The sequence below is a fragment of the Dermochelys coriacea genome, chromosome 2, assembly GCF_009764565.3.
Source record: "Dermochelys coriacea isolate rDerCor1 chromosome 2, rDerCor1.pri.v4, whole genome shotgun sequence".
Classification (NCBI taxonomy): Eukaryota; Metazoa; Chordata; order Testudines; family Dermochelyidae; genus Dermochelys; species Dermochelys coriacea.
In genome coordinates, this window is record NC_050069.1 from 240,973,172 (window position 1) to 240,992,392 (window position 19,221).

The following is a 19,221-nucleotide window of genomic DNA, read 5'->3' on the forward strand; positions in this document are numbered from 1 at the left end:
CTTAGAGGGTCTTTCATGCGGGTCCCCACAACTGTACCCCAGAGTTCAGAGTGGAGAAGGAACCCTGAGAGGAATGGTGGTAGAACTTCCTAGATTACATTCCTCCTTTTCCTAAATAGTAGTTTTTTATGGAGGGTGTTTGTAAATCCACGTGGCTGGTTCATACATGCTACACACTAGGGCATGAATCCCCAGAGTAAAATTGGTGTAAGAATGGAGAATTAGACACTGTTTGTCCTATTCATTAAATTTATACAACGAAGTAGCACAATGGTACCCTCCTACATAAATCACAAAATTGGCATAGAGCAGCATCATGGGTTAATTGCCTTCTGACAGTAGACCTATCTGTGACAGCATTGGGAATGGAATGGGAATGAAAAGTACGCAAGACAAACAAAATGGTAGGGAAATAGTCTGGATATGTATGATTATTTATATGTTTACAAAGAAAATTTCAAAAGAAAAATACACAAAAGACTGTCCAGCTCATAGTAGGTGTAATTTACACAAGTGGTGCTTCATGGCACTTAACCTTAGCTTTCACTATGCTTACAATTTTCTGAGAAGGCTCTTTTCACTTACTAGAGAAATTTGTAGAACTATTTAATTATTTTTATATAAATTGCACGTGGTGTTTTTTCAGGTTGGTAAGGATGATAGTTGGACCACAATTAATGTTCAGCAACAGGACTCAAACACAGAGAGAGAATTTCATGGTAAAGTTCTCAAATAGAGAAAAAAGTCTGAGAGGATAAAAAGTAGATAAAACCCAATATTTTTAAATTTTTATTTTTTTGTTAAATTGTATAAAGAAAAGATCCTTAATTATACAATACAATAATAAGTACTTATATTAATAAATGAAAAAATTCTGTAGGGTAATCATGAGCACAAAATATTCCCATTTTACATGGTTTACAATGCACTTGCACTAATGTGACTTTGTAATTATTTTCTTAACAGAGTTTGCATCCCTCCCAACCAAAGACTTTCAATCCTAAAAGTTTCAAGCATATTATGTCCATATTTCAAAAATTAAATTCATATTTAACTGGAACTAAATTTGTATACTATTCATATGGAGCTGAAAACTGGGTATTTTTGGTAGCTGGCCACATCTCTGGAATTCTTTCTATAAAGAAATATGCTTTCAAACCAGGCTATGTTTAGAAAGTGCCACAAGATACATCTCTTTGCTCAGAACTTTACAAATAATTAAACTATTAATTCCTAGGTTCCTAGCTGAAAAATCAGATTAAAAGATGAGGATAATAAGGGGTTTCATGTTTCTTAATTCTCATTTACAATATAAATTGACAAAATGTAAACCTTGTAACATGTGCCTAGATACTACAGTGATGGGCATCTTATAAATGCAGTAATAACATTTAACTAACTGGCCTGTATGAGGAATCAGAAGAGATTCATTAGGCCAAATCATCATATTTGACGATGGATTTTTTATTTATTGTGACAAACTTTTAAAAACAGTATAGCGAGTATATGAAATTCTTCATGAGAGGCTGAGATCCGCAGTTGCTTGGTGATTAAATATAGCAAGGTTCAAAGAATCCACTCATCTACTTCTTAATGGTAACTGCAAGGCTTTCAAGTGGTGGTTGTGGGCTAATCCATCAATTTATGCAAACTCTAGCTTCTCTTTTTTTAGTTGCTAATCCTTTTGGTTGCAGTTAACCATCCAAATATAAACTAATTCAGTGCTGTCTTCATGTGACTACAAACAGATCACTCCAGTGTCTCTCCTATTATTTCTAAGCAGCAGCAGCAGCAGTATGAAATTAAGAACGCTCCCATCAGTTTCACTTCTGCTCTTCACAAACTGGTGGTCAGCTGTCATCTGTTCTCTTTCTGCTGTTGCTTACAAATCTCCAAGAGACAAGTGTGTGAACAAGCACTGCAACTATTCACAAGGAGTATCAGATAAAACTGAACAAAACCTCAGAGGTGAGGCTGAGGGAAGTCAAGAATAGCAAGAGATATACCCCATCATGCACAGCAGCCAGTAGGCTCAAGGAGAAATAAAGAAGCAGAGAAATGATACCTTCCTACAACAATCAAGAGGCTCTAGGGAAGGAAATAATCTTCCCCTTCTCCCTCTCAACAACCTGAAGAAAACACGTTCATAGGAATCGCAGCTTCTTTAAACCTAAGAGCCAAAGTGATTTTTTCCCCCCCAAAGGTGACAAGCTACAAAACAGAATCAAAACAAGTTAACTGAAGGACACATACAAAGGAGAAGTTTGGATATTGGTACTGTGTGCGCAAGAGACAACTGTTATAAACATTTTGAATAAAGAGAGTATGAATGGTGAATTAAACTAATGAGATTTTTCCCCCCCATCTTCTGCAACTAAAGTTTACAAGTTTAAAGAGACTGAAATCCTAGCACAGTACTCCACAAGCGACGCTCAGGACAAACATCATCAGTAGAATTACAAGCATTTAAATTTATTACCTGTGTTTCTAATACCTTAGGGCAGTGGTTCTCAACCTATTTACCATTGTGGGCTGCATATGCAGTTCTCTATGTGTTATGTGGGCTGCATCCACACTATATATATATATATAGGGTATAGCCCTGATGATGTCATATGGGCCATAACTGTGTGCTGACTGGGTGGTATGTGGCCCAAGGGTTGAGAACCACTGCCTTAGGCCCTAACCTGAAAGGTGCTCCATAGGACTGGATTACTTGTGGCACCTTAGAGACTAACAAATTTATTTGAGCATAAGCTCACTTATGCATCCGACGAAGTGAGCTGTAGCTCACGAAAGCTTATGCTCAAATAAATTTGTTAGTCTCTAAGGTGCCACAAGTACTCCTTTTCTTTTTGTGAATACAGACTAACATAGCTGCTATTCTGAAAACTGTCATAGGACTGGATGTTTGCTTGTATGCAGAGCAGCTTGCAGGACTGGGCCCTAGACAAAATTAAAACCCTGCCTTACTTTTCACCATTTATATTTTTTTACTCTTTGTAATGTACTCAGTTTTAACAATAATATTTTACTGAGGGTTTCACTTGTATTTCATAGTCCATTTCACTTTGTGATTCTATGGTACCCTTGTACTTGGGTTTCAGAAACTTTTAATTCATAAAAAGATTTCTATTATGATTTGTAACCCTTTTCAAAAAAGGTCTAATGGGCAGATCCTTAGCAGGCATAAACTGTTATAGTTCCACTGAACTCACTGGAGCTCTGGTAATTTACACCAGCTAAGGATCTGCCCCTAAATGCTGAGCCTAAACTTACCCAAATTTTCAGAAGTATGCACACTCAAACAATGCTGACGTGTGCCTGTAAGTGAGAGCTGTGGCATACTTAGGCATCTGAACACATAAATCCATGACTTGCATACACTTTTGAGACTGTGGACTGCCCTGTCCCTTTAACACAAAGTACAGAACAAATACACAGCCGCAAAAAATTAGCTTACATAGATCAGTGTTATGAGAAAATATTTGAGAAATCTGTGGAATCTCATGTTTCAGCTTTCTCTGTCATTTTTCAATTAAGAAAAAGTCACTTCAGTTTAAAAACCCATTGCTTCTACAAAATGAGGTCATATATGTACATGAATATACAGACTACCTAACAGGATGTGATAAGGTCATTTAGGCCCCAGATTTAATAGTTTTAAAATTATTTTAAAAAATCTAATACAAGTAGAAATGTTTTCACTGAAATTTACTGTGTTCTGTTCAGATTTAACCATTCACAGAAGCGTTGGCAACCTAAACATCATAGAATTATTCGAGTGCATGAGAACAAGGAAGTGAGAATAATTAGAAATAAGAGGGAAACTGACTAATTTATTTTTGTTCTCTAAACTGAGTGAAATGTAAAAAGTAAACAAATAGCAAAAATGGTGAAAGATCAATCAAATGTCTAACATTTTCAATGTTTTAATAACTGAAGGTATTTATTAAATAAAGAAATATGTGGGTTTTTAATTTTAAAAACAACAGCATTTTTTTGGTGTGTATAGCCTCTCCACCCCGGTAAAGTAGAAAATATGGTTTGTTAAAAAGGTATTTGACGAATTCTTTACATTGTGGAGACAGCTCACTTTTCTTCCATTTTTTTTTCTTGATTAGAGCCCTGTAATGCAGTACCAACATCATTTATATAAATCATCCCATATTACTTTGAAGTACATGACAAATCAATCAGTTACTTCATATCTATATGGTGATGGAGATTATGGTAAGAGATAAGTGAGGTCATGCTATACAAGTGGAAGAGGAAACGACAAATATGTAACATGCATTATGTTCAGGAGCTGTTATGACTACAAGTGGAGCTTCTCTGCCATTTTGCACTTTGGAAGTCAAACTTAACTCTCTTCCTGGCCTCAGTTAACCTTTTATTTCCTAACACCAAGTGCTTTATTTAGTAAATCGGATCTTCTCTATAGGCTTGTACACCAAACAAACCCTGACTTGCCAAATCTCTCCAGCTATTTTGAGGCTGATGGTGTGTGAGAGAGAGAGATTCATGTGGAAGACAAGAGGCAAGACCTGCCCCTAGTGTCTTTGGGAAAGGAGACAGGCCCATTTTTTTTTGGGGGGGGGAAGAGGGGGAGCAAAGACTCCTTCACTGAACTTAACTTTTAAACTAAGTCTCTCTGTTCTGGAGATGACTGAAGGGGGATTTTAATTCGATAATTTTGCTGCAGACGTTAGGATCCCTGCCCACGAGCATACCCGTCACACACGGAAAACCCCACGACCCGGCTCCGCACGGGGCGATCCCCCTCCCGCACACCCATGCTCACAGGAATCCCCGCCTTCCTCGGTGGGGATCCCCTTCCTGCACACCCCGGGCCCAAGGGTATCCCTCTCGCCTCCCGCCCATGGGATTCCCCGCCCCGCCCCCGGTAGGGATCCCCCCTCCCGCACACCCTTACCCACGGGGATCCCCCGCCCCTCTTTCGCTCCCGCTCCCCGGGTCGGCGCCACAGCCCGCCCTGCGCTCTCCTCTACCCCGGCACCTGAGGCAGGAACTTTTCCCTCTTCCCCGTTCAAACGTGCTGCCGTAAAGCACCCGTCTCCCCTGGCAACAAGGTTCCGGCCGAGAACTAGGTGTAGGAAGGTGATGTAAAAGTAAAACCACCCAGTGTCGTAAACCAGGTCCGGGGGGGAGGGGTGGGAGGGGAGGGAGGGGGAGGAGGTGACTGGAGCATTTAGACACAAGCGAGAGGATCATGGCGGATGGCCCCAGGTGTAAGCGCAGGAAGCAGGCGAACCCGAGGCGCAATAACGGTCAGTCAGCCCGCAGGGCAGCGGCCCGCTCCGCGCCGGGCCGGCTCCGGGGCCGGGCCGGGCCGCCCGGAGTGCAGGGGGGACGGGAGAAGTAGAAAGTAATGTCCCTGCTGCTCCTCGCTGGGTGCCCGGCTCCCTCTGCACCGTTATATCCGCTACCTGGTGCCTCCCTCGCTCCCTCCCTCCGCGCTCGCTCCCTGCCTCCCTCCTCCGCCTAGTGGTGCCTCCTCGCTCAGCCGCCTGTCCGGGACCGTTACACGCTGCCTCCCCCACACGCCCGGCAGCGGCAGCACCTTCTCCTGCCGCTCCCCGGGGCTGCGGCTCCCCCCTCGCGGGGCTCCGAGCCCCTCGGGGCAGCGCGGGGCGGCTCGGCCGGCCCTGGCAGCCCAACTCCCAAACTTGTTACCTGGGTGCGAGAGAGAGAGAGCGGGGGCAGGCGCCTCCGCCCCGGGCTGGCAGCGTGCGCGCCCCGGGCCGGAGCGGGGCGCCCCCCTCGCTGCCGCCGGGGCGGCTGTCTGTGTCCCCAGCGGTACTTTCCCCGCGTGCTCCCGGAGAGCGGGGGGGGGGGGGCTGGCGCGAGGCGTCACCTGGGGGGGGGGACTGGGACCCACCCGCGGAGTGGAGCGGGGTGACGGATGGGGCGGCTGGCGCTGGGGGGGGCGGCGGGGCTGGCCCCGGCGGCGGCACTGTTGCGTGCTGCGGTGCCTCTCGATTTGCGGGGGAAACACCCTCACCCCCACGCCCGGGGGGACCGCAGTGAAAGGGGGACCTCCCCCCCCCGAAAATAGCCCGTTTGCTACTTTCGGAGCCGCCTTTACTGCAGCGCAAGTTTATTTCTGTTTGCGGCCGTTGGCTGGGCTGTTTCTCCTCCCTAAAAAAGTCCCGATCTCTGCAGGATTGTCGGGACAAATAGGTTTCATAGGAGTGGCGGGGAAGGGAGGGTTTCTGTCTGTGTGGCGGGGGAGGGACGGCGATTCGGTGAAGTTTCTTCCCTTCCTTTGGCTTTGGAGGTACCTGTTTGTGTAATCATGGGTGGTAACGGTTTGGCCAGGGGCCCCTCTGCTGTGTGTCTGAACTGCTGCAGTCTATATAAGGAATTACATTTACATTTCAGACTTAAGGGGCTGTTTTTTTGCTACGTGTGTGACTTCAAAACGCATTTTGAGGATAAATAGAGGGGGGAATAAACGCTCATAACTCCTACTCCGTGTTTATTTTCAGAAAATAAGGAAACGGCTCTGTTGTTGGAGTAACTCTTTTTAATGGGATGTTAAACGGGAGGTTTTGTAACCGTCCTTGGCAATTTTAGGTTTTATGTGGCATTTCCTGTGTAGGGTCACGGATAGGAAGGCTTTCAGCTGTGATTCTTACCGCGTGAACAGTTTTTATTTTATTTTTTTTTATTTTTTTTTTTAATATATTTGACTCAGGGGATTGATGTTTCTGATCACTGCTTCGAATTGTTTAGGTTTATAAATGCGTATGTAAACATTGGCCTTTTAAGGGACTAACAAGTTGATCTAATCGTACTGAACTCGTGGCTCTCTTATTTTTACTGTAGGGAGATGTTTTTATTATAGCAAGTATCGGTGTATTTTAAAATTGCAGTTTTTAATTTCCTGTTTTACATCAGTACTTATATTTAGTTGATGTGGCTTTATTAAAGGTAAGTTTAGAAAGTGCTTTTCTCTTCCACCTTATTTAAAATGTTGATGATCAGAGAAAGGGGCTTTTCTTGTTGCTGACGACATGTGTGTGACATGTGAGTCTGAACCACCCAGTGTCTGTGCGGGAGCAGTAAACATGTTTACCTGAGCAGGAAAGAAAATGGATTTTATCTTAAAGATCCCGTGATATGAATATCATCCTCTTAAAGCATATCAACAGATGACTTGCAAGAGAGAGAGAGATTTTTTTTCCCCGAAAACCTAGCTTTTGGAATCAACGGGAAAAAGAGGTTCTCGATCGCTGCAGCAAATGGCAACTTGTGCAGGTAGAAAAAAAGATGGTGTTTAGTTTTCTCCTGCATGCATGTCAGCCCCCTCCTGTCTGCTGCTTTCATTCTCTAGGGAGGGATTTATTTACAACGCTTGCTGTCAGTGTTTTTTCCTTTGTGCTTAATATTAGAAAACAGATTTGAGGCTGTTTAGCACAAAACGTTTTGTCTGCAGCGTGCATCGCTTGCAGAAAACAAAAGGTGTATAAGGCCATTCAGGTGTCTTTCATCTTCGTCACTTTGGTCCTCACCATTGCACCTTTTTGTTATCAGAGGCGTTTTATTCTTTATTAACTAATTTTGTTGTATAGAATTTTTTTATTACAAATTAAAAATAACTTAAGATATTGTGTATTGAAGCATGAGGATAGGTTAGATAATAGATGCTGGATAATAGCGATTTCTCGGCAGTGGGCTTATGTCTGACTTGCAAATGTTTACTGAAGAAAATTGATAGAAAAAATGTTAAACCTTGAGCACAAATAAGTAACTGAAATTATTTCTGTGGCAAGCTTCTAAATGTACTATAGATAGAGATCTTTTTGTTAATCTAAGATTAAGGAACAGTAGATCCTCTAGCCACTGTGTTACTAGGCATATGCAGTAAATTAATTTGTACTCTGTTCCTTTCTCCCTCTACATCTCTTCCCCCTGCAGGACATTTTACTGGATGTCAACAGTGTGTGGCTAGAACACCAAACTGTGTACTCTAAACTTTAAAGCTGTTGCTCATGTAATGGAGGCACATACAAGCTCTAATTGATTTACCATGACTTTTTTGTTGCTGTCAATTATCTACTTTTTTTTTTAAATATCTATGCTTTTCTCCTTTCTTCCCCTGTTTGGAGTCCAAACTTATGGCTGCCATTCTGGTACATTAATTCTGGATGGAAAGACAGCTGCACACCTTTCTGTATCTGGAGCTAGCTCCTTTGCTGCCTTTTGAATCAGCCAATACTGGATGCTAGCAAAAGATCTGATTTGTTGCCAGTGAAAGCTTTCTGGTAGAACCAATATCTGGCACTTTCAGTTCATTAAACCATTAATTAAAGAGCAGCATAACGCACATAAAAAGATCCAAAGAATAAATGTCTGTATAGTGTTTCTCTATAATTAGAATTAAATTACCAGACTGTAAACAGTAGCAACACAAAGATTCTTGAGTGATTGTATGTTTTTCGTTCAGTATTTTTGTGGGGGGTGGGAGGAGAGACAGGAAGAAGGCCCTGATTCTTCAGTCTGATCTGCATGGACATTACTCTTACAGCTGTGTAGAGAGGCCTTTAGAAGTCAGTGGGTCCTGTGTAGGTACTGGGGTCCAACAGTGTGGTTCAATGTTCAGGCTCGGGGCCTAAGGATATTGTTTTGTCCGTATGGCTTTACGTCACACCTCTTCAATTAAAGACTTTAGCATGCATGTTGCTTAATTCTAATTTAAATACAGTACAGGTATGGTTGTTATGGTAATGATTAATAATGGTTGATGGCGAATTGCCTTTTAATTTAAAAGTCAGATAGCAACAACTATTACTTCTCCTGCAGGAAGGCTAAATGGAGAGTCAACTCAAAATAGTAATTTTCAAAAAATGCGTTTAGACACAACTACAGATGCCTTGTGAGCACTACATCTTACATTAAGTACCTTTACCAGGTTTTTGAGGTGGTAAAATATTTCCACTTTTAAAAAATAAGTCTTTCTACATGCAGAGCAATATGTGAAACTTACTAGCCATACACTGCAATCATATTTACAAAATTAAAAATAAGGTGGATTTTTCTCTAATCTTTCATGTATAGTAATACATAATATTACTTCTAACAATAACAGACAAACATTTTCAGGAAAGCTTTTTTTTTATCAGTGACTCTCTAACCATTTTACCATTGTTTTTTCTTCATTTACAGTTTTATGATATAATTTTATATATCTTCCATATGTTAAAATATAGATTAAAAATAACATTGCTTCCAAATAAGCCAAAAGTATGACATATCTGTTACCTTCAAGGTGTTAACAACTGGTAGGATGTCAGGTGTTTGTGACAATTGGGATACTAATTTCTTTTTCATGCCTTCTTCTTTTCCCCCCCCCCCCCCCACCTTCCCACTAGGTATTCTGTTTTCACTCCAGCATTAATTTAAACTTCCTATTTGGGAATTGAGGAATGTAGCCCAAGTTAAAATTCTAGGGACAGTGAACAGGTTCTGATCAGCCAGTTGAGTTAATCCAAAGAAATCCTGTATCTCATGTAAACTAAATGCAATTTTTGACAATTTTAAAATCAAGTCCAGTTTTCTCCTTTTTAACTTTATTCTCGATTGTTTGTGTCTAGTATAAAAATGGCTGTGAAGCCTGTTATTTGAAGTTAATCGGCTTATTTACTTCTAATAGCAGAAATATTTTCACTTTAATTTTTACAGCGCTTTTCAAGGGTCTGTACAGGTGTCCCAGCTTCTGTTGACTTCTGAATTTGGGTTTTATGTTTTCAGTGGTTATCAACCTGGTATCTAGATGAGCCTGTCTCCCTATTTTGTACATACAATTATTAAGATAAAGTTCAGGCGATTAAATTATTGGTATAATTTATATTCTGTTTTAGGAGGGACATTAGAGAGACAGGACAGGTGAAGCAATATCTTTTATTGGACTGATTTCTATTGGTGAGAGAGACAAAGTTTCAAGCTACACAGAGCTCTTCCTGAGGGAGGTGGCATAGTATTGGTTCATCTGTTCTTAATTATCCTCTGTTAAGATTTGTATACTTATTATTTTTCTTATCATTTTACATATTTCAGATATTGTGCCTTTGCACATGTGGAAACGACTACAGAAACATGAAATATTCTCAGCAAGGGATATTGATGATTATAAAACCATTATTTACATGAAATATTCTCAGCAAGGGATATTGATGATTATAAAACCATTATTTACACTTCTATTCCTAAGGATGTTATGCTCTTTCATTATGTCCTTTTTTTAAACTTACATGCATGTGACTAGGATTACAGTGACTGCAGTTTGGTGGCTTTTTTTTTTTTTTTAAATCCTTGAGCAAAACATCTGCTTGAGCAACTATTCACAATACTTGCAAGAGGAAACAGTGCTAAGACTGAGACTATCCAACCTGCTGGTTTAAAAAAGAAAACAAAAACAAACCCTCAGATGCACAAACTTTTAACTGCAGCCACTATCATAATAAAAATTAGTTGCTTTTAATTGGTTGCTGTATTTTTTGCAAAGATGGAGACAAATGAGAGCTGATTATGCATATCACTTCGTAGGAGGCACACCTTCTTGTGACCATAGAAGTGCAACAAGTGCTATTAATGTTAAAACTTTTTAATCTTTGTAGCCCCTAGAGGTCCTGGTTGTGGTAGGCTATATGCAAACATGGAAGACACAGTGTCTACCCCAAAAAGATGGGACTCTGGAGAATTGGGTTCAATTCCTGGCTTTGCTACAGATTTCTTTGTGACCTTGAGCAAAGGGCCTTAAGCTACATTTTCAAATGTACCCACAAATAGGATCAAATTTTTAAAAGTTCCTTTGTAGGCACGTAAATAAGGAACAGATTTGTAAAGGTGCTCGGCACCCAGCAGTTGCTATTTTGCACATATAACCAGACTTTAAGAACTCTGCACCTGTTGTGCTGACCTATCTTGAAAATTTAGCCAGTTCATACTGGTACCTAAATGGGAAGTGAGCTTTCTAGAAAAAATGCATCCCTTAAGTGATTTGCCCAAGGTCACACATGTAGAAATGTGACTGGAATTGAACCCAGATTACTTGAACCCCAGTCCATGTTTTGCCATCAGGAGTGTGCATCCTCTCTGGTGAAGGGAGAGCTTTAAAGAAAAGGGATGGATCTAGAATAAAAATTCGGCAAATGCCTATTAAATGCTTAGGAAGCCCCTTTGACTGACTTAGTCAATACATACAAATATTAAGTTCTGTTCATACATATCAAGGTGCAGATACCGTACATGTCAAGCAGTGGTACTTAATCAAAACCAACTAAAAACGATTAAAGAAAAAATTAGGACACTTTCTTCCTGAATGACTCTTCCTACATTTAAAGTCGATGTGGAAGGAATGAGGAGCAAAAGTCCTGTACCTTGATTTTGCACAGCATAACAAGCAATAAATCTATTGCAAAACAGAGTGTAGGCAGGGACACAAATAAAATTAATGAGGGAATTGAACTGTAAAGAATGCTAACCAGTGTTAATGGTCTAAATCTTCTTGGGTGTCCGAGTAGCTGGTGTAAGTCTTTACTTAGATGGTTAATATATGAGTTCCATCAGGGAAGGAGGCTGCTTGACCTGCCCTTGGTCGACTGTGGCTCAGAGAGAGAGAGAGAGAGAGAGCATGCTATTGGATGGCTGAAATTGCTAGCTTCAGAAAGCATCTGCCAGAAAAAAGTAGCAGCATGGTGGATTTTTCATTTTTAGGTATGAATTGGGTTGTAAAATCTACCTATTCAAGGTTGGCACAATAAACATCTGCTGAATTGTTTGTTTTTAAAATTTCTAGCCTTCATTTCTAGCATGGCTGCATGCATAGTCATTCAAGTGTGAAAAGAGAGCATAAATCTATTCGGTGATGTCTTCCTAAACTGCCCGGATATCTCCAGTATCATCACTGCTTGGTGGGGAGGGAAGAGAGGGAATTGCTGCTTTTAGGACAGGGCAGCAGAGAAGGCCACTCTCAGGAGTAGGGTGGCCTGGTGACATGGTGGCTGCTTGTACAGTCACCACCAACGCTGGATCGTGTGTTTGGGCATAGGGCTGGCATCTTAACTGAGGAATATGTAGACTTGTGGGAGGAGTCGAGGGCATCGTAAACTAATCTCTGGTGACGGGGACTGTCTTTTCATTCATTTACTGAAAAGGAGTGTAGGTTGATTGGGGTAGAGGGGTTAACTGGTTGTAGGAAAACATTAGGAAGTGTTGAAGAAAAAACAATGCTTTTACTCTTTTGTAGGGGGTGGGGAAATGGGAGCATTTCAACTGTCACTGAGGTTTGATACCTTGCCTCTATGGTGGTCTTTTCTTGAAAAGTGTACACCCACCTCTTACAACATAGTGCCATTGGCTGGTTGTGCAATAGGAGACCATAGTATAAAATATTTTTTTGACATCAGTTGATCAGCTTATGCTTTGAAACACTAGGATTGCTAACCCTTAACTTTTCTCCTTACATGTTCTTCATGTAAATGGGCAATCTTTTAAAATCTCACTTGGCTATTGCCTCCAATATCCTGATTTAGTCAATCCCACAGGTTAATTATGAGATGCACAGGAGTTTCTCATCAGTCTTTAATCAGTTTTTTTTTAGCTTTTTAATTTCAAGTGTGTCCTTGTTTTGTAAAGTATAGGAAAGAATAATGGAAGTCCATGACTAGGTTGAAACCACTCATTGTTCTATATTGTTGTACTTCTATATTCTCAGTCTCTCTCTCTCTCCACTTCAAACTAAATAACGCTAGTCTTTTTAAAACTGCCTCTTTTATGAAAATGTCTTCCGTGTACGAATTTTTTTTTTACTGATCTTTTTGTGCCTTTCTAATTTTTGCTGTGTTGGCTAGGATAAGTCCTATTTGGCAGCCCAGAAAAATGAAACTTCCTATTTGGTGAACAAGCTCCTGACTTGCTCTTAGATTCATGTAGGTACCCACAACTTACCTAGGTATTTATCTGGACCACCACCACCATAGTATTAAAAACAAGAATAGCTTACAGAGTCTCCCTGTGATTGTGTTTGTGTCCCTGAATCCTCGTCTAAATATTTCATTACCAGCACTGTTGCCCTCTGAATGCATTTTCTCTTAAGGACTTGTATAAAATTAAAGAACTTGCTCTCCTTGGTCTTCTGGAGAGTGAAGGAGGAAAATAAAAGTAGTGAAACTCAAATTTTTATGTTTAAGACTGGTGGGGCAGAAAGGGTTTAATTACATTTTCTTGATGGGGGAAGACTCTTCCCAGCACCTGGCACAATACACATTTTTCAAAATGTGGGAGCAAGAATAAAGGAGATGGTGATACAAAGGAGTCAGAAAAAGGCTTTTAGATTAGAGGCTGATATTATTAGTTAAATATTATTAAAATATTAATAAATATAAATAAAATAAAAAATATTATTAAATATTAGTGCTGATATTTTTGAACTTCTTACCGTTCTCCATCTTCATTCTTCTGGGTCAGTTCATCCTTATCTCCCAACCCATCATTTCATGCTTCTCTCCAGTCATATATTTCATTTGACCTCTTTTTTTTTTTTTTTTTCTCCCTTTCAGGGTGTTGTAAAATTGGTGTAAGTATCCTGGGTTTTCCAGCATGTCTTTTTGTTCTTAATATGTCTCTGTTTCTGCTCCTGTTTCTAACGCTTGACCTGGCATCTGGCAATAGTAGTATAGTGAAACTGGTGTAATCCTGATCTATCGCTCTGCTGCTCTTGTGGAGGACACATTTACAGGAGCTGTTCTGGTGAAGAGTAAAAAGAGGGGATGTTGCTGATAAACAAGGGAGTGGGATAGTAGTTTCACCAATGGTCAAGTGAAAGAACACATTAGTACCTCTTCTGCCTGTTCCAGTGCTGCAAAATTAGTGCATTCAGGGCCTGGTTTGTGAATGCTTCCCATCATTCTAGGAAACTCCCCTTCACTAAATTGCATCTGACAGAGTTGTGTGGCTGGATAATGGTGTCAGTTATGTCCACCCCCTTTTGTACAGAGGTTGCCAACATAGGGGAACTTTTGAAGGGAGTAAGGGGGGGAAAAAAGATTCCAAAATATCCACAAACAAATGTGGTGCTGGTGGTGGGAAACACTCTCCATCTGAAGGAATGGATTAGAGAAGAGACCCAGAAAAGAGGAGAAAATTGTTTGTGGGGGGTTGAGAGTTATTTTTGCTAAGATTAAGGTGGCAAGCTGGACTAGTAGTTCAAAGAAAATATTCTAACTAAACCTACAAGCAAAACCAACATTGTGGCATTCTCCATCTGAAAATGTTTGGGAGAGTGGGAGACTCTGCTTCTCTTACTCCCAGATACATACTTAATTTGTGTCTGGCAACAGCTTCTCTCCACACTTTAGTCTGAGCGCCCCCTGCCCCACCCCAGTCCCCTTTTAGGGCTGTCTTTTGAGATTTCTTTACCATCATTTTGTTTGTTCATTCTCCAAGGCTACATATCACAGTGACCATCAGTCAAACTAATTCTGGATTTGACTTCATCCAAAGCCTGGCAAACATTTTCTTTGGTCCAGCCTTCTGCTCTGCTCTTCCTAAACAGAATTTTGTCTGTGCCTTGTTGCTATCTAGCAGCAGCACCAGGAGTTGCAATAGAACAGAATTGATGTTCCCTCTTGTTAGGTTCACTCTGTGGTTACCGTGAGGAAGTGTTGCGAGTAGCAAAAGCAAATGCCCAGATGCAGTTGATTCCTGCAGCAAAAGGGTGTGGATAGAAGAGAATACAATGAATCTCTCTTGATGTCTACCTATTAACTTTCTCTCCCATCAGAAGAGAACCTGATAAGATCTGCATCAATTTCTTTCTGCTTTTGAGGAAGTGTTCTAGGTTGTAGCAGAGATGAGGTGTGATCTTCTATGAGACCATCGTACAGAGGAATTTCAGAACTTTTTGAGTGGTGAAAAGGGACTAGAAAAAATAGTTCCCATGCCAAAGTTAAACTCTTGTTTTGTGAAGATTACTTCAGTGAGTCATCCCCAGCTAAACTTAAGTCTTTTGAGAGATTGCAACTAATTCAGATACCATTAGTGAATTAGAAGCTCAAACTTTTGGTTCCAGTGTGTGTTTATACTCTGAATTTCATCTGTAATTTGTTGTTTGTATTATAAAGTTTAAATAATTACAATATACACAGAAAGATTTTTGCTAGTATCCTATACCTCTTACTTCATCTAATAAGAGATTGGCTTAAACTCTGCATGTTTATAACATGGATAAACTACGCTTGCACAGTTGGTAACGATAATGATACTAAACAAACCAAGACTAACAACTTTCATATACGGAATCTGTTCTAATTCCTTGGGATGTCAAATCAAGGACCTTATAAAATTCTCCCTGTGGAGTAACGTTCTTTAGTAACTTATTTCTTGTGGGTTTTTTGGTTTTGTTTTGGAGCCTAGTTTAGGGAAAGAGGAAACTTTCCATCCTATACGTAATGCCTTTCCCTACCTCCTCATCATTCTATAGAGGAACAAATAAAATAAATGGTTTGCATTTTTCTTGCAAACAGGCCTTTATTGGGTGTGGGTGAGAGAGATTTCCCTCTAAATTGTAGAACTTGTGTCTATTTTCTGAATGTTTTTAAAATCACCTCCAGAAAGTTCAGGAAATAGTAAAATTCATATTGCAATCTTTTTTACAAGTTTTTATTTTCTCTAACTGGACATTGCCCCTTAAATTTCAACCTTCATCTCTAACCTATCCAGTTTAGAACTTTGAATTTGTCAAACTTTTATAAGGATTTCTCTACAGAAACTTCCTGAGACTCCATCTTTGGCATCCTACAGACATTGCTTGTGTTATAAAGACTTCTGTTCGCTTGATATTTACGCAAACTGAGGGAAAATCTTAACTGGTATCAGGCATTCCACTTAGATTTTTAATAGTCTAGGCTGAATAGGCTTAAAGAACTGCCATGTCTCCCACCAGCCTCCACAATACTAGGTATGGTTGCAAGAAACAACTAGACAAGCTCCCTGTAGGAAGGTATTGGATGGTCTAGCAAGCACAAGAACCAGCAAGAATTGATGGATTCCCACCCCCCCCCCCCCGTCTCTCTTGCCACACTAACTGTTGGCAGGAAATGCTAACAGCTTCAACAAATGGCTCTACTGCTGTTAGGCATACAAGAAGCTGTTTTCAAAGATATTGACACACCTGACATTAAAAGCAGGTTTTGACACAGCAGCTTGCATCTGCTTCTTGTGTCCTAGCTTCCTTCTTGACATTAAGTAACTTAACATTTTATATTGGTAAACTTTACCACTTCACTCATTTTAATCTGTAGAAGAGCTCTATGTAGTTTGAAAGCTTGTCTTTCTTTCACCAGAAGAAGTTGGTCCAATAAACCACCTTGTCTCTAAAATATAAAGCAGTCTTGGTGCACTGCACCATCAACCTTTTTCCATAGTCAGAAATAGCCATTTTTGATTGATCCTCTTACCCAGTTCTTAGTCTGACAGTAGATTTATTTCAGGTCTGTTCCCAACTCTTTTTAACAGCATCTCTTCAGAGACTGTATTAAATATTTTGAAAGTCTAAATTTAATCCACCAGCTCCCCTTAATCCATTATTTATATTTTTTTAAATTTAACTGGTAGAAAGGCACTAAAAGCAGCCACGACTTCTCCATTGTGCCAAGTGTGCCAGGTGCTTTACAGACTAATCTAAAGAGTAGGTCTTTGCTCCAGAGATGATGCATTCTGAAAGGACAGGGAATAAACAAGGGATAGCAGGAGGAATGTGACTAAAAGTAGCATGATAGTATGGTTAAATAGAACAAGTATCTTATTCCACTGTAATTTAGTGTTTTGTATATAGAAGTGTGTTTTATCTAATCCAACAGGCAGAGATGTTTAGGGTTTTATAGGCCCTTTTGGAAGGGTATCAGATCTAATTGAAGGAATGAAGGCCAGAAGCATGGTGGATTGAGACAGGGATGCAGTCATGGAAAGAAGATTTGGAGCAGATAACTTTACTGGTTGGGTGGAACAAAGGCATAAAGGAGTGTGCAGAAATACTCAGGAGTTAGTGTCTCAAGGCCTAAACAACCCAACCTGGTACCCTATCACAGCAGATCAGGGTTTCAAAGACTTAAGCATTTTCTGCTACCCATGTTCTTCCTAATCTCTACTCGCCACCAGAGCTTGGGGTGGAGGGAAGAGACTTTATTAGCTTTGTGGTAGGCTTGCAGCATCCAGCCAGCAGATGTTTTGCTCTAAATGAAGGAGCCTTCCTGGACCTTGCCTCCACTCATCAAGTGAGGGCAGTGTCTTTTGACACAAATACAAACTCTCAATTGAACTGGCAAGTTAACATGAAACAGTTTGTTCTGTTATGGAAGGAGTCGGATTCTTGAGGTTTGCAAAATTTTGTTTCCAGTGTTTCATTTCACCTGAATGAAAGTCTAGTCTATCTTGGCATTTTGTTTTTAGTCTGTTTCAGACATATCAAAGCGTTTTCAAATTTCCACATGGAAAAGGATTGTGTTTTACCACATGAACTCTAGTTCATTGTCATTTAAGCACTAAGTTCTTGTTACTGTATATTGTAAGTATTTGTAACTCTTACTCTGTTTACCTCTTTGAAAGGTATAGTTTATGATCTCCTTACTCCCTGGCTGCTTTTCTCTTGGTCTAACCATAATTACTGTCATTCAAGATGCATCATTTTCATGTACATGAGACTCACTTTATGACCCTTCCAGATTTCATTGCGTCTTAAGTACCTCTACACCAGATTTTCCTTCAATCCTAGATCCTATTGTCAATAACCTTTCCCTCCCTCCTATTTCTCTGTTTCTCTGTTTTAAATAGTGACTTTAGAATATGAAACCTATCTGTGGTCCACAGAGAGCTGGCAGGGTACTCGGTGCTGCCTCCACCTCTGTCCTTAAATTTGTTTCTACAAACATCCAGGCTCTTTATGGCATTGAAAAACCTGGCTGTCTATATTTTTAAATAAATAAAATAAAAAAACCTAGAGACAAGGAAGAACTAGCCTAGATGCCTCCGTAGAGCAGTGGCTTCTAGTGTGAGGAGAGGTGAATGCGAGGAGAATGGAACCAAAGTCACTCATGGAGACTATATCAATTATTGGAACATTTAAAAATACTTGTTTCCACATAGGCAATTAATGTAGTTTATATAGTCTCAAATTTAAAGAGAAGGGTTCATACCACCGTCTTGGGAAGGGAGGTTGCCGTTGAGACTCTGTAAAATGTAAGCCAGGCTAATGAACTCTTGTGTTGGAGCCCTAGTAGATTTCTGTGAATGCCAGGTTTAACGCTTATGACTGGCCAACCTATGTTTGTTACTAAAGTCTCCCTGCTTTTCAAAGTGAATTGGCTCTCTCAGAAGTGAATGTCCCAGTCGACTGAGTCTCAAATGCACATACATGGGAGGCGGGGGGGGAAGGTGTCCAAAGACAACTGTGACCTTCAGCAAATAGGGGGAATTGAATATGAAGGGGATAATATTCTACAACTATTAGTAGATGTGCAATTCTAAAGATCACATGTAAAACTAGGGAGGTGGTAATGCTGCTTAATGTCGACTTGGTGTGTGACTTTTGCTAGAATGTTGTGCAGTGGTCCCCACGCTTCAGGAAATCTATAGAAAAAGCAGAGAATACCATACAAATGGAGGGATCAATTGCCTGAAGTTTTAAAAACTAATTTAGATTAAAAAGATCTCTTGCTTTAAACAAAAAAGATAAATAATGGTAGAATAACTACCAAGGTAGGTGGTGTCTGAAGCACAATTACTGCAGATATTAAATCTATTGCAAAAATTTGTTAGTGGGAATTATATAGTGAATAATCCTCCTATAAAGGAGGTTAACAGTGTTGTTTTCAGGCCCTGCTTCTCTTTTCTCCTCACTACATAAAACATCAGTCACTCTGACGCTGCTGCAGATACTGTGGTGTACAATATGATGATTTTTTTTTTCTCAATTGTCTAATCTCCTAACTCAACCAACTGGCGATGCCTTTCAAACAAGACTGCATTTGTCACTCTCATTGAAACTGTCAAATCGAGTTTGAGAGTACTGTTCTAAAACTTTGTTTTAACACTAGGTTCTGTCCACACTGGCTAGTCCAAACCATGTTTAAAATGCAGTTACAGTAAAACTCTATCCTTGGACCTCTGGTCTGCGTAGTAATCTTACTTCTGGGGGAA

General features: G+C 40.2%; 1 protein-coding gene and 1 long non-coding RNA gene across 3 annotated transcripts in view; one reads left to right on the top strand and one right to left on the bottom strand.

The window, feature by feature from the left end:
• Window positions 1–783: 783 nt before the first annotated feature.
• Window positions 784–18,935, bottom strand: LOC122459033. The gene is made up of 3 exons (XR_006279452.1): window positions 18,925–18,935; window positions 13,682–13,688; window positions 784–2,374 (listed from the first exon to the last, which is right to left on the bottom strand). It is a non-coding gene; the product is annotated as an uncharacterized LOC122459033 (long non-coding RNA).
• The window catches only part of ZEB1 (zinc finger E-box binding homeobox 1), a 216,275-nt gene continuing 202,194 nt past the window's right edge, over window positions 5,141–19,221 (top strand). Inside the window, exon 1 of one of the 2 annotated variants that reach the window (XM_038388627.2) lies at window positions 5,141–5,291. In XM_038388627.2, the coding sequence (XP_038244555.1) occupies window positions 5,234–5,291 (58 nt within the window). In that variant the 5' untranslated portion in view covers window positions 5,141–5,233. Of the gene's footprint in view, window positions 5,292–7,036; window positions 7,285–19,221 lie in introns of those variants that run through there. The other variant, XM_038388628.2, reaches the window with a different exon arrangement.